Source organism: Papilio xuthus, unplaced genomic scaffold (genome assembly GCF_000836235.2).
Source record: "Papilio xuthus unplaced genomic scaffold, Pxut_1.1 DF826776.1, whole genome shotgun sequence".
Taxonomy (NCBI): domain Eukaryota; kingdom Metazoa; phylum Arthropoda; class Insecta; order Lepidoptera; family Papilionidae; genus Papilio; species Papilio xuthus.
This window is the reverse complement of record NW_013531873.1, coordinates 1,509,356-1,524,570: the sequence shown is the minus strand read 5'-3', so window position 1 is coordinate 1,524,570 and position 15,215 is coordinate 1,509,356. Positions and strand designations below refer to the sequence as shown.

The 15,215-nt window shown below is 33.9% G+C and overlaps 1 protein-coding gene across 1 annotated transcript in view; it reads right to left on the bottom strand.

Moving 5' to 3' along the window:
• Positions 1–15,076, bottom strand: part of Klp64D (kinesin-like protein 64D) — a 23,315-nt gene extending 8,239 nt beyond the window's left edge. Inside the window, exons 1-3 of the mRNA XM_013318979.1 lie at positions 14,921–15,076; positions 14,375–14,587; positions 331–536 (exon numbers count right to left, since the gene is read on the bottom strand). Coding sequence (XP_013174433.1) covers positions 331–536; positions 14,375–14,587; positions 14,921–14,926 — 425 coding nt within the window. The 5' untranslated portion in view covers positions 14,927–15,076. The remainder of the gene's footprint in view (positions 1–330; positions 537–14,374; positions 14,588–14,920) is intronic.
• Positions 15,077–15,215: the final 139 nt, after the last annotated feature.

Genomic DNA, 15,215 nt, shown 5'->3' with positions numbered 1-15,215 from the left:
GGGGGGGGTGAGGAACGGAGTCTTTAAAATATTACGATCAGTCTCTGGAGCGGGAGGAGGGGTGGCTCAGGTTTTTGTCACGTATTCTTTAGTTGTTCTTTTTCATAATACATAATTCACTAGTAATTTAAGAATGCATGCAGTCTTATGCTATAAAGAAGAGTATGAACCAAATTACTTTTTTTTTTTTCAATTTTTACCACGAAAAAACTAAACAAAATAGGTCATGTAATATGGGTATGTGTCCTAACCTGTATGATATTGTTTAAGTCACATAGCGACTAAAATCTTCGGGTTCTAAAGATTTGTGTCGCCTGAACTGATACTTACTTTTCATCGTCCTTCGCTTTGGCGATATGACTGAAGATATGTGCGAATGAATTGGGTATGATGCCTCGCAGCTCCGGTGCTGTGTTGGAGCCAGCCATTGTATATGTCTTGCCGGTACCCGTCTGTCCATACGCAAAGATGGTTCCGTTGTACCCACGAACTACTTGCTCAACTATAGGACTTGCCGTCTGCACGTAGATATCCATCTGTGGAAGAAAAATCTATTTTAGCTTATGCCTGGATAGATATATAAATAAAATTTTATTAATATTATAAGCTAACTATCGCCTGCGAGTCTGTCCGTATGGAATAAAAAAAAAACTTAATTAGTTCCCGGCAATTATTTGAATTTTTCTCACATTTTAAACCTTCCATAGACCTCCACGAACATTTCAAGACCAAGCTAAGATAAATCCTTTCTCGAGTTTTAGCGAAACTAACAAATAGCAATTGATTTTTTTATATATAGATATCAAAGTTTGGATGTTTGATATCTCCAGAACGGCTGTATGGATCTCGATGAAATTTGGTATAGATGTAGAACATAGTCAGGTAGAACACATAGGCTACTAATTAAGTTTGTTTTTAAATTACATTCGCATTCATCAGCTACCTTTAAGTATAAGTTCTGTTCTATTATAAAGTTTCTCAACTAAACTATTCAATGTAAATTAAAGTTTTTGGATATATAATAAACAATTTTTTAATTTTTTTTCAATTCCGGAGATTATCCTAAACAAAGGCAGAAATGCACAGACGATAAATTAAAAAAATCGTCATAAAAAACACAAATATGTCAAATGCACGTATTTTATAATTGTATACATAAAAAAATTTTATTCGTCTAACAGATGATTATAAAAATTATAGCTGTTCAAACAAAATAATGGACGAATAAAAGCGTAGATAAAAAAAAAGATTACGCGCATAGAAGTTGCCATCAGAGTCCCATATAGGGCAGTAGGACAGGGCTATTGATTGCCTGCCTCCCCTCCCTCCCCTTACAGCTCCCCGCCCGGCTCCTCGTTATATATAGCAACGACTATGTACCTTATAAATTTTAATATACTATTTTATGTATACAATATATACGGAGTTCTATCTTACTGATATTATAAATGCGAATGTTTAGATGTATGTTTGTTTGAAGGTATCTCCGGAACGGTTTAAAGGATCTCGATGAAAACATAGTCTTTAAGAACACATAGGTTTCTAATTAAGTTTTTTTTTTAATTCCTCGCAGACGGAGTCGCAGGCGACAGTTAGTTTGTTATATAAGTAGAACGATTAACATATTATTAATTCCGAGTGCACGGAGTCGAGGACAAAAGCAACTTACAAAATAAGAAAAATAGATCGACATTGATTAGTATAGCGCCATCTAGTTGAAATTTAAGTAGTTTGCTTTTTAAAATATTGGAAGACAACCAATAGATGGCGCTATTTGTTCTTACAAATAGCTTATGCACTGTTACATTTTTTTGCATAAATAAAGATAACAGCTTTTTATAATTACAAATTACTTTAAGGCTAACGCAATTTTATAGTTATATAAATAGACTTATAACAGTTGTATAAAACAATATTCTTACTAAATTTTTGATTCAATTACTTTGAAAATATATCGTAAGCTTATTATTTTGACCCTGTTATAATTTGGCGAAAGGGCTCTCAAACTGATTAAACCATTGCCTACGTAAACTCCGCTTAGTATTCAAAGTTGAAGAATAAAAAATATATATCTTACTAATATTATAAATGCGAATTGGATGGATATTTATTGGAAGGGATCTCCAGAACGGCTGCATCTATCTCGATGAAATTAGGCATAGATATAGAACATAGTCTGGAAGAATACATAGGCTACTTATTGTTTATTTGTTTCAATACCGGCCTGACAGAGACGACAGCGTGTAAGTACAATAAATTACGTCAAATTACGAGTAATTATTTCAATTCGCCGTCAGTTCACAGGTTTAGGTTATGATAGAGTCAAATGACGTAACACCGAAGTGTCATTTGACACTGACGTTTCGCTATATTAACCTGTAAAGGCTTTTGGAGAATTTACCTCTAAGGGTAATAAACATATAGCTGAGCAAAGGTCCTATCTTTTCATTAAATTAACATTTAGTTAAATTTTCTGTGTTTGATTTTTTTTGTGTATAAAGTAAGTTTAATTTATGATTTATTTTTTGTGTTATAAGTGTTGTAATTTAAACGGATTAAACGTCTTATTATTATTATTATAAAGTACTAAAATTTTTATCGATAAGTCTAGCTCAACCGTAATTGTCCCATCCCTAGTTATACATAGTGCAAGTGTGTGCAACATTGAATTCTCTATATACACGTACATAATACGGTTGAGATGTGCGCATGTGCAGATGCACTGCCGCAGTCAGACAAAGAGATCGGCCATCTTGATTTCCTTCAAGATATAGTATATTTTACAACCGAAAATCAATACACGTAACACAAAGAGATTGCTTCTATTTGGCGTGGTCTTTTTACATTTCTTATACATCTTATTATAAATGCGAATGTTTAGATGGATGTTTCTTAGAAAGTATCTTCATACCAACTCAACGGATTTCGATTAAAATTTGGCAAACATATAGAAAACTGTAAAAACGCATAGGCTACTAATTACGTTGTTTTCCGTACGGACGGAGTCGCGGGCTACAGCTAGTATATGCTTGTACCATGAACTATGTATAATCTAACAAGAGTGCCTTTTATCATTGAGAATACTAGTGATTGCACGCGACTTTCGTCAGCGCAAAAATGTTACCCTATAACATTCCCGCGTACATCCAACAACAACCACCTTCTTTCCCACCAAATTCTGAGCGAAATCAATTATTTAGAAAATAAGCGACCTTACGGACAGACTAATGGACAAAAGTTCTATATATGTTGTTTATATTACATACAGACAAAATTTTTACGTATTAAAAGATCGAAAAAAAAAATCTGAACACTCAAGGAGTAACTCTTAACATATTTAGTTTGTAAAATCAACACTAAGCAGAGCTTTAGTAACCGTGGAAATGACAGTTAAGTAGTTACATAACAGAAAACACAATGATTATTTCTTTTCAATATGTTAAATGTTCATAAATTCCAATAAGAATGTTATTTTATGGCTTCAAATAGTGTCATGAACAATTCTTTAACTCATTTGTAACGGTCACAACAATATTGGATTTATTTACAACTAGCTATCCACCGCGACTCCGTCCGAACAATAAAAGAAATACGTAATAAGACTATGTGTTCTTATAGACTATGTTCTACATCTATACCAAATTTCATAAAGATGCATGCAGATTCCGGAGATACCTTCTAACAAATATCCATCCATCAAAAATTTCCCATTTATTAGTAAGAAGTAAGACTACTTGTCGCCCGCGACTCGGTCAACGAAAAATAAAAAAAACGTAATAAGTAGACTGTGTTCTTCCAGACTATGTTCTACATATATGTTAAATTTCATCAAGATCGAATAAAAATCCATCAATACATGTTTGTATTCGCATTTATAATATTAGTAAGAAACATAATAAGTCATGTCAAAACAAAGAACAATTTATTAAAAAAAAAATAATAAATATCGGAAATATTAATTTCGTTTAATAATTGCCTAAAATAAGTAACTATTTAACAATTGATTTGCACATTTTTTAGTCTTTCGTACCTCAAATAAAAAAAAACGGAACCCTTATATGATCACTTTGTTGTCCGTCTGTCTGTCGAGACCCTTTTTTCTCAAAAACGCGTGAAGGTATCAAGCTGGTATTTATTTTATTAAAGTATTACTGTATCACAATCGCCTTGGCCTTAAAAAGATAGACCTTTAAGGATCCAATGAATTCCCTTTCTATTAAATCTTACAAACATATATAGCTATCTCTGTTTGGTGAAACATAAATGAGAAGGATGGTAACATTTTTTTTATATACAGCATGTACCAAAATTCAACGATAAAACGGTAACCGCTGTTACTTAGGTAGCTAATACAAAAAAAATTGCAGGAATATCTTAATATTTGTAGCCACAGTATCTAAGCATATAGTGGGGGTATCAAATTATAAGAAAAGTTACAAAAATTAATATAGCTTTAAAACAAAAAGAGTTGGATTTTCTTTAGTATTATTCCCCGTATAGTTATCGATCTGGCTATACACCATTACCGTTTTATCGTTGAATTGTGGGACACGCTGTATATAAATAATATTGCCATCCTTCCTATTTATGTTTAACTAAACAGAGATAGAAATAAACTTGTTTCGACAGTGTAAACCTGAACATAACCATATCTGTTGAATATACAAAGAAGTTATAAGGCTTTTCGTGACCCCAATTCGCGTACACGCGTGACCCCGCACCGGAAGTATCGTGTCTCCAAGGGCTCGGACTACAGATAACGTCTACAGATAGTACATAAAGACCCTTTGTACTATTGGCAAATCATATATCGCCAGTTTGTAATTTACCTAGGCAAATCATAAAACACGGCATATGAAACAAATTTATTCGATAACCAGCTGTTACACGCGATTAAAATTAAAAAGAAACATAATTAGTAGCCTATGTGTTCTTCCAAACTATGTTCTATATCTATGCCAAATTTCATCGAGATCTGTTCAGCCGTTCTGGAGATATCTTCAAACAGACATCCATCTAAACCTTCGCATTTATATTAGTAAGGACACATGATGAACTTAGGCAATTTGTAAAGGCATTTGCTGCACTAATTTAATATGAAATTTGTGTATTCTTTTGATATGAAATCTGCTGAGCTTTTATGATTTGCCTAGGCAAATTACAAACGGATTACCTATAAGATACAAAAGGAGTCTTGTGTCGATGTAAAAGAGTTAGATTTCCTAACTCCATAAAATTTTACATATTAAAAACTTGCAAGCCTTTTTATGTTATGAGCGTAGTATTTCAAGAAGTGTTGTATTATATCGATATATCGACATTACGGTCAATAAGCAGCTGTAAACGCCATATTATAAATTAAGAAAAAAATACGAAATCAATGCTAAAACCGAAACAAAAGAATTAACACGTATTATTTGCAAATATATACATATTTTTTAAAAATATTCTTTCACCAACTTCGAAATTTATGGGCAAAATCTTACTATCTTACTTATATCATGAATGCGAATGTTTAGATGGATGTTTGTTTGAATGTATCTCCGCAACGGCTAAACGGATCTTGATAATATTTGGCACAGATGTAAAACATAGTCAGGAAGAGCACATAGACTACTGAAAATGTTTTTTTAATTCCGCGCGGACGGAGTTGGGCGCGACAGCTAGTATTTTTATAAAATTCTCTAAATAGTGTAGTATAATAGGTATAGACACCGTAAAATTTAAATATCGATATCGATTAAATTTCGGCAAATACTTTGACATCCCTAATTACACGTGGCATCAAATAAAGCACACGTCGTCAGAACACAAAGACTTTAAAGTGCAGTGTAAAAGCGACTCTATTTCTATATCCAAAAGGTATAAATTAGAGCCACGCCACGTTTGCTGACTTCGCATAGGTCAGCAAACAGCATTCTATAAACATATAGTGACGTACTTTGAGCACTTTGTAATATGATACCGCGCTGCTCATTACTTGGTAATAACAAGTTACATATTTTACTTTTAAATCTAAGTACAGTCAGCTGCATAAATATTTATGCAGTAGCTGTCGAATTACTCCGTCCGTGCGATATTAAAACTTAATAAAGAGACTATGTGCTCTTCCAGCCTAAGATGTTCATCTACGGCAAGTTTTAGCTAGACCAGTTCAACCGTTCCGGAGATAACTTCAAACAAACATCAATCCATCGAAACATTCGCATTTATAATATAACAAGCTGTTAACCGCGAATTCGTCTGTGCGGGATAAAAAAAAATATAATTAGTAGCCTATGAGTTATTCCAGACTATGTTTTACATCTGTGGTAAATTTCATAAAGATCCGTTGAGCCGTTCCGGAAATACCTTCAAACATCCATCCATCTAAACATTTGCATTTATGTTAGTAAAACTAATAAAACTTCAGAAACCTGTATAGGCCTTTGGTTTAAAAAATACATCAGGCACGAATTCGTCAATAACTTACAACCATGCGCGTGTATTTTTAAAACCGAATATAGTATGAATCTTTATACATTAATGCAGCTGACTGTACATCTATAAAATTGTTTTGCGCATTGATTTTTTTGACAGAATATTTTCATTTTTATATTAGAAATCCACACTTATTCCTTTAGCCAAAGATGTAAACAAAATATTAAAAGATTGCTTAAAGGTGACATCAAAATGTGAGTGACATATCTTTAATACGAAACTCTTGATGATCATCAGCGCACTATTCGTCCCCACCGAGGGGCTCGGAGCCTACCCTAAGTTAAGGATGATTAGGCCATAATCAACCACGCTGCCCAAGTGCGGGTTGGTTGACTTCACACATATCTTTGAATTTCTTCTCGGATATGTGCAGGTTGTATCACGATGTTTTCCTTCACCGTAAGAACGTCGGATAAATGTACATATGTAAATCGAAAATAGAAAAACACATTGGTACATTCGGGATTCGAACCCAGGACCTGCAGATTACAAGTCAAGTGCTGAAACCACTGAGCCACCGAAACTCTTGGAGAAGACAAATTACTATTCGAATAATACAGATTAAATATTTATAGGTACAACACTAGTATATCTGCCAATTATCGATAGAACCTCCACACGTAGACGAGTGGCGCGCGCAACCCCCCTTCCTACTTTGACCTCACTCAACGCCCCTGGTCGATACGAAGATACTGCTGTACTAAACCGACGCATTTATATATTTTAACTAGAAAATACTTAAATAAAATGTTACAAAAACATGAAGTTACATCAATAGAAATGTAATAAAGAGTTTTTATAACATTAAATGATTTGAAATTGGTTTACTTGAATCCCTTTGTTCTTCATTATAACACTGTTCGAAAATTGCCATAACGTTGGCAGCTAAAATTAAAAAAAAAAGTTGCTAGTAATCATACTAATGTTATAAATGAGAATGTTTAGATGTATGTTTGAAGGTATCTCCAGAACAGCTACATGGCACTCGATGAAATTTGGCATACAAATAGAACAGTTGAAAAATACGTCGGCTACAAATTAAGTTTCTTTTTAATTTTAGTCGTTGGACAGCTAGTTGTTGAATAAATTCGTTTGATATGCCGTAATTTTACGATCTGCCTAGGTAAATTACAAACGTATTTGCACATGGGTCTCGCTGAAATTAGCATAAATGTAGAACATAGTCAGCAAGAACACATAGGCTACTAAGTTTTTCTTTTAATTCAAACGGAGTCGTGGGCGAAAGGTAGTCTTTATTATTTAGTCTATTAAGCGGTGATAGAATGAAATATAATTATTATCTTACGTCTACTATCTATCTTATTCCGTCTACGATGAAATACTAAAGCGGTATTGACCACACGAAATATGCACGTATGCGTAGATATATAGAAACGAGAGAGATGTGTTAGGACCGCGATAAACCGTGGTCTATAGTCTCTGTCTACCTCTTTGGGTTACAGGCGTGTTATTGGTATAAAAACATAGTACCTGGATGATGGATGAAATGATGAAATATGAATAATATTTTTCGATCTTGCCGATAGAAAAAGTTAAGTTTATGTTTAAGTTGATTATGGATAAAATACGAATAAAATGACATTTTTTAAAAATGATTCCTAGCTAGATCGATTTATCGCCCCCGAAACCCTCTATATACTAAATTTTATAAATAATGTTGGAGCCGATTCCGAGATTCCAATTATATATATATATATATATATATATACTAGCGGACCCGACAGACGTTGTCCTGTCTACACGTCTTTAATTTGAATAAATTAATATGAAGTCAATATTTGATGAAAATTGTGAATCTAAACCATTCCCAGATCCCCTTGAACACACACGAAAAATTTCATCAAAATCGCTCCAGTCGTTTGAGAGAAGTTCAGTGACATACACACTCACAGAAGAATTATATATATAAAGATATATATATACAAGAATTGCTCATTTAAAGATATAAGATTACTATTATAAAATAATGAGATTAGATAGTTTCTTCCAGGCTTACATATATCCAAGCCAACGCCCAAAGACAAAGGATCGCTAAATTTCATACATGGCGACCATTACTGTACTTTAATATTCAATTATTTTATAAAAAAACTTGTATTTATAAGGGTAATGGTAAAGTCGTGCTAGTTACACTATTTATAACTCAAGAACGGTTTTACTGATATGGCTGAAAAGCTTTTAGAGCCAGGAGACGGACATAGGATACTATTTATTCATTTTTTTTTAGAATTTCTGCCTTGAAGAGCTGCTTTTCATTTAACTTACTAATATTATAAATGCGATTTAGATGGATGTGATGTGGTTGGATGGATGGGTGGGCTACACTAATTGTTTTTTTTTATATATTTACGCGGACGGAGTCGCGGGCTACAGCTAGTAAATGAAATAAAAAATTTCAAATCAGTTCATTAGTTGTTTAGTGAAAACAAAGAATGACATATTTCCTCTTTATAATATTGACGTTGACGTCCGCGACACCGTCCGCGAGGATTAAAAAAAAAACTTATATGGCTATTTGTTCTTACAGACTATTTTCTAGATCTGAGACAAATATTATTAAGAACCGTTAAGTCGTTACGTAACGCTTTCTAACAAACATCCATCCATTCGCATTTATATTATTAGATAGTTGACGCCCACAACCCAATCCACATGGAACCCCAAAAAAAAATTAGTAAGTAGCCTATGTGTCTTCCAGACTATATTCCTTTTATCCGTTTTGTAGATACCTTCTAACAAACATCCATCCATCCATCTCAACATTCGCAAATTTCCCAAAATGGCCGCCATGTATTGAATTTGTCTTTCCCCTGTTTACTTAAGGTTTTCCAAAGGAAAGATTTGTACATGAAAGACAAAGAAACCTGTTATAATTATCATGTTATAGCGAGTTAGGGCGGGGTCCGAGTGCGCTTGTGCATAACCAGACTACTGCAAGACTCCCCGGGGTCCATCGATCGACCTATTTAACCTAACTAGGTTACAGCCCTGCCCAGCGACCTCAATTTGCCTTCTACACAAATATATTTGGTATAAACTGTATGTAGGACAGATCCGCAGCTAGAAATAGGACACTGCAGTCCCGGGTAAAGCTTCCATAAATCCCTTTGTTAACGTTCGAAGGATATAAAATATTCCATAGTAGTTACCAGTATTACGCAAGTACTCAGAGAATTAAACGCTCCCTTAAATATCCATTAAGTGGCACCAACCAATTAATTTAAGTGTGGCAATTAAATGGAATAACTAGGGGCTATACGCGCCCTACACTTTGCAATAATAATCTTTTGAAGTACAAAATTTTTGTACCGTTTTTTTAGACAAAAAAAAATTATTAATGTTTTTTTTCACTCCGGGAGATTTGGCGTCGAGAGAGCCATTTGGAAACAATAATTACGACAAGCCGAGTCCGGCCTTGGCACGCTTACGAAACGATACGACGAAAATTTTCAGCCGCCCGGTTGCTCTCCAACTACGGCGGCCATTTTGAATCGAGGCTAATGGAAAATCGTGGCGCATAGTACTCTAACAAATTTAAACACCGTGAAGGTTTCACTAAAAAGTCTGAATGGGCAAACAAATTCTTAAAAATAAAAAAAAAACATTATTCCAAAATAATCCTGGCTGGAAAATATTTGGCGGGATAAATAAAAAGTAGATGGTACTACAGGATGCTATAAATTGGTTTAAATAGCATGAATAAAGTAATAATTAAATGAATCAGGTACTATATCGCTGAAAGTTAATTATCATACTTATAAATAATTAGAGTTGTGATCCAGTCGTTTAGTAAAATATATTAAAAAAGTCTTCGGTATAGTATGTATTTGATTTGGCACGTCAGAAACAAGAGTACTCTTTCTCTCGACGTGCCAACTCAAGCGCAGGGCACTATAACATTTGCGTCGTCTTTGATGACGTAATCGGTACATCTGTAGCATAAAATAACTTCCTACATTAGTACTACGCTATAACTTTTTTTTAATATAATTTTTACATCGACTAGTTGTTGCCCGCAACTTCGTCCATGTAGCATAAAAAAATAACCTAAGCGTTATACCAGCTCATCCAGATCCATTAAGCCGTTCTAATTAAGTGGTAAGAAACATCCATACATCCAAACTTTATGCATGTGATATACTTTGACTAATAGTTTTTTTGGACGAAAGATAGAAATGCCTTTGCCCTGCTAATAATAAAAAAGTATAGTTAGAAATGAGTTTCCGTAACTAGCGCAAGTCTTGGACGGCCGCGCCGCTGACGTCATTTGTATGGGTATTTTAGAGGTTGCATAGTTGATCTATATGTGCTATCTGTTTGGAGGCCAAGAGCTTATTTTGGCTCATAGACACGTAGGGCTGCCACTTTTTCTCATTTGATTTGTCAGTCGCAACTAGTGTTTGAAATTCAAATCTATTTTTAAAATGTGGCAACCCTATAGACTAAATAGGGGAAGCCAAGGTTTGTATGAAATCACAGCCAACATTATTACAATCGCGACTCGATAATTGGGTGATAATCGAGTGAATTTTAACATCATTTCGTTACAAGAGCGAGACACAAGATTCCAAGAGCGAGAAAAAAGATCTCTCTTCTAAGCAATTTTATTTAAATTAATTCAATCTGTCTTATATTTATACTATCAAGTTTGCCCATTGGTTGAAATCCGGCCATAATTTATTTCCGACTAGCTGTCGCCCGGGACTCCGTCTAAAACTTAATTACTAGCCTATGTGTTCTTCCAGACTATGTTCTACATCTATGCCAATTTTCAGCGAGATTGATTCAGCCGTTCTGGAGATACCTTCAAACATCCATCCATCTATTCGCATAACTGTTTCAAATCTCACGTTTTCAGTTCTCACAATTTTTTTTTAAAGTTTACGGAGTTTTCCCTTGACGTTATCAATATATTAATACTAGTGATTTGCTTAGGTTATTTGTGCAGTTTTTAACTCGCGATAATATTAAAACTGTTTTTTCCGTTAATACGGCAACTTTCAGTCATATATCTAAATTCATGGGAAATGCCTTTTTGGAGGTTATCGCGGTCACGGGGCCAGACGCGATTGCAATTTTAACGTACATCGAGTAGTATTTTTTATTACGAAGAGGATGTATTTGCTCGGATATATAAAACTAGCTGTCGCCCGCAACTCCGTTCGCGAGAAAGTCTATGTATTATTCCAGAGTATGTTCTACATCTACGCCATGATATAAATTTCAACGGGATCCATCCAGGCATTCTGAAGATATCTTCTAACATACATCCATCCAAACAACATTTATAATATTAGTAAGAAGATTATAATATATTTCTGATATTTTTTATTTAAATTTAATAATGAATTTGCATTTAATAATCGATTTTTTTCTTAAGTCTGCATTTTAACACGGCGTAATGCTCCGCCATTTTTTATTTCTTTACTCTTTCTAGTTTGTAATTGAATGGACGTAGTTGTAGTGATTTTTTAAATACTTTGCTTTCTCAGATTTTACGAAACTAATTGGACAAAGTTGCCATTTAAAATAAAAACTCAGTAGCCTATGTGTTCTTCCAGACTATGTTCCACATGTATGCGAAATATTATCGAGATCTATACTGTTTTGAAGATACTTTCTAACAAACATCCATTTAAACATTCGTATTTATTAGTAAGTTGGAATAAAAGGTCTTTTTTCTCCTTGCTTTTGTGATCTGGATTAAATATGTATAGATTTATATATTTATGTTGTGCAAACAGCTGGCTAGATTATTGTAAGATTGTGTTAAATCGCAAAGCATTCTTGCATTCATTGATATTTTTTACAACGGGTCTGTACTAATTCCCATAGAATAAAAGACAATATTGTGATATATACTTATAATTTCAAATAAAACATATATAACAATTTTTTTACATAAGAAACAATATACAATAATCTTGTAATATATAACAAACATTGTTATTGCAACACGCGAACTTATTTAAAGAAAAAAGTGACAGTTGTTTTTTTAACGACAAATACAGCCAGTGTTGCATGATAAAAAAATATTGTCTATGGTTTCTTCATCTTCTGCGATCTTCGGCGTCGGTTTAGAGCACAACATTCCCGATGCATTAAGCGGTCAGCCTCTTAATGCCCTGCATCAGCGAACCCGAGATCCCGGAGGACCTCAACGTACGGCGAGATGCATTAGGAACGTTATGTCAATAATCAATACTAAACTTTACCACCGTCAACATTTCTTACCGTGGATTTCCGAGATCCAAATCCATAAAACATATTGTTATCTCTGTACTGTCAAAGATGAGAGATGGCGATATGATTGCAAAGATCTCAGAAACCACCGGTTAGTAACGCACGCTATCATTAAGTGTAGATTTTGGATGAAAATCTACCCTAAGTAACTATTTAAGTACCCAAAGATTCAGAGTTCGGTAGTAAATTACAAACATTATAATATCGTACTAAAATATTAACAATATATATTTCTAAACTTAACTATTTATAGAAAATTTCTAATCGCAAAAACATAAGATTTGTTTAAATTCTCTAAACGCTTATATAATATTAATATTACTCGTAAAAGAAAAATATTTGAAAAGTAAAAATAATATTTAACATTCAATTCAATGATGACTGAAAGACTTGCGCAAATACATTCCCGCCATTTCATAACGGTCGCCATATTGTTTTCAGTTAAGCTGCTAACCACGCCCGAAACGTAATGGCGGGCTAAAAATCGATATTTCCGCGCATGGACATTTTAAATTGTACCATAGATAATTAAATCCTTTCGATAAACTAGATAAGATCGTACTTTTAAGATAAAGAAATAGATTATAAACGACGAAATAAAATAAAACGCCTTCTGTTTCGCCGTCTTCTCTGATGTTAGTACACTACGCCCACCCACCATTCGACAAGACTGATGCTTACTAAAACAGCGTTAGTCGAGACGAAAGGCGGAAGGGAATAGCGCATAAAATTTCTTCTTTCTTCATATTCTTCAGGAAATGTTGGCAATACCTTATTACAACATTGAATAGCATGCATCATAGAGCCAGACCCCATAAAGAACTGTTTTTTTTTAATTTTTAAATAAAGAACAATGGTAAAAAGTATTTATTGTTGTAAGATTTCCCCAATTTATTTCTTTGGAGTCTGGCATACCCTTTAATGGGGTAAAATGGTCTTTAGAGATTCAAAGCTATATTATATTGGAATACAGGTTTTCTCTGATAGTCTCGTTATTTTATACAAAAACTTGTAACAAAGGATAAAAAGCTGTTCAAATTTATTCATAAGGGAAATAGACAGACCCGTTGTGTGGATACAAATGTCTTATTGTAGTCAGACAATTGTAATTTTGTATACTTCTGTATCTTTTTAAGTTTTCTTAAGATGGCTTTTTTCTTTAATACCCACATTATCTTGTATTGATTTTATTATTGCATATAAAAATATTGTATGATGAGAGGTATAATGCAATTTAAATTGCTGTTAAATGGAAATTTTTTAGTACATAAAAATGCAAATTTATTTCTTGTGACCGAATGGCGGCCACTTAGATCTTTATCCAAGGAAAGAACATTGTATATATTGCAACTGTAATTTGCATTGTCTGAGTAAACAAGGATAAAATATTCTGTATTAGTCAAGTGTTGGCTGAAAGTTCTTCAAGGAGTTATTTCTTTATCCTATCATTTGTTTAAAAAAAACAATGTAATTATTTTTTTTCAATACAATCCATTGTTTGAACTAAATAATAGTTTTATTTCGAAATAAACATTTAAGTATGGAAATAAAAGTTATAGCAGAACAAAGACAAAAAGAACAATTATAAAAACGAAAGAAGTAGATATTAAAAATGAGAACTAAAAAGTACCTGGCTGGTGTCACTGTCGAAAACTGCATCGTAAGCGTAGATTCTTGGCGGCTCGGGCGGTGAGGCGTTGCTCCTGGTCACAGCGATGGTGTTGTTCACGGAGTCAACCGATACGCAGTTGTAGGAGCCTTCCATCTTCTCCCGCTGGTCCATTGGCCGCACCCGCACCACCACACGAACATTTTCAACGGTGGACCCCACCGACTCTGCATCCTTGGAACAAAAAATTCAAACAGATAGTGACGCTTCGATGTCGCAGACTCAAATGCGTAGTTACAACGGAGCATGTCGCAGTATTCGTCGAATGACCCTGACACGGATTATGACTCACACAAGTGAAAAAATTTTCAACGTGTGCTTATTAATTCGATATTAATCTCAAATAGCAAATGGCCAATTGAAAATACAATTTCCTATTGGAATCTTGTATATTTTCAAATTCCTAACGAGAACGCAAATGAGTTTGCACAAAAAGAGAATGATGGGTTATGAAATCATGCATGATTTCCGGAAACCATGCGATAAGATGAAGGAACAAACACTTACAGGCATCTTGCACGTTCAACTTCCACGGAAACACTGCGACGTATATTCTGCTCCCCACTACGCAAGTTAGGTCTTTGTTTGTCGAATATCAGGTAAAAATCAATACTGACGACCTACTTTTCCCTGGGCTTCTGATTCCCTCTTTTACAAAATTGAAGTGACGTATGCGTTCATGTTGCCAGGAATTACCAACAGTGTTGCTAGCAGAATTCATTGTTTATGGGATTGACTTTTTATAAATTAATCTTAGAAAATCATTACGCTTTTACATATAAATGAACGTTTCAGCAATTTT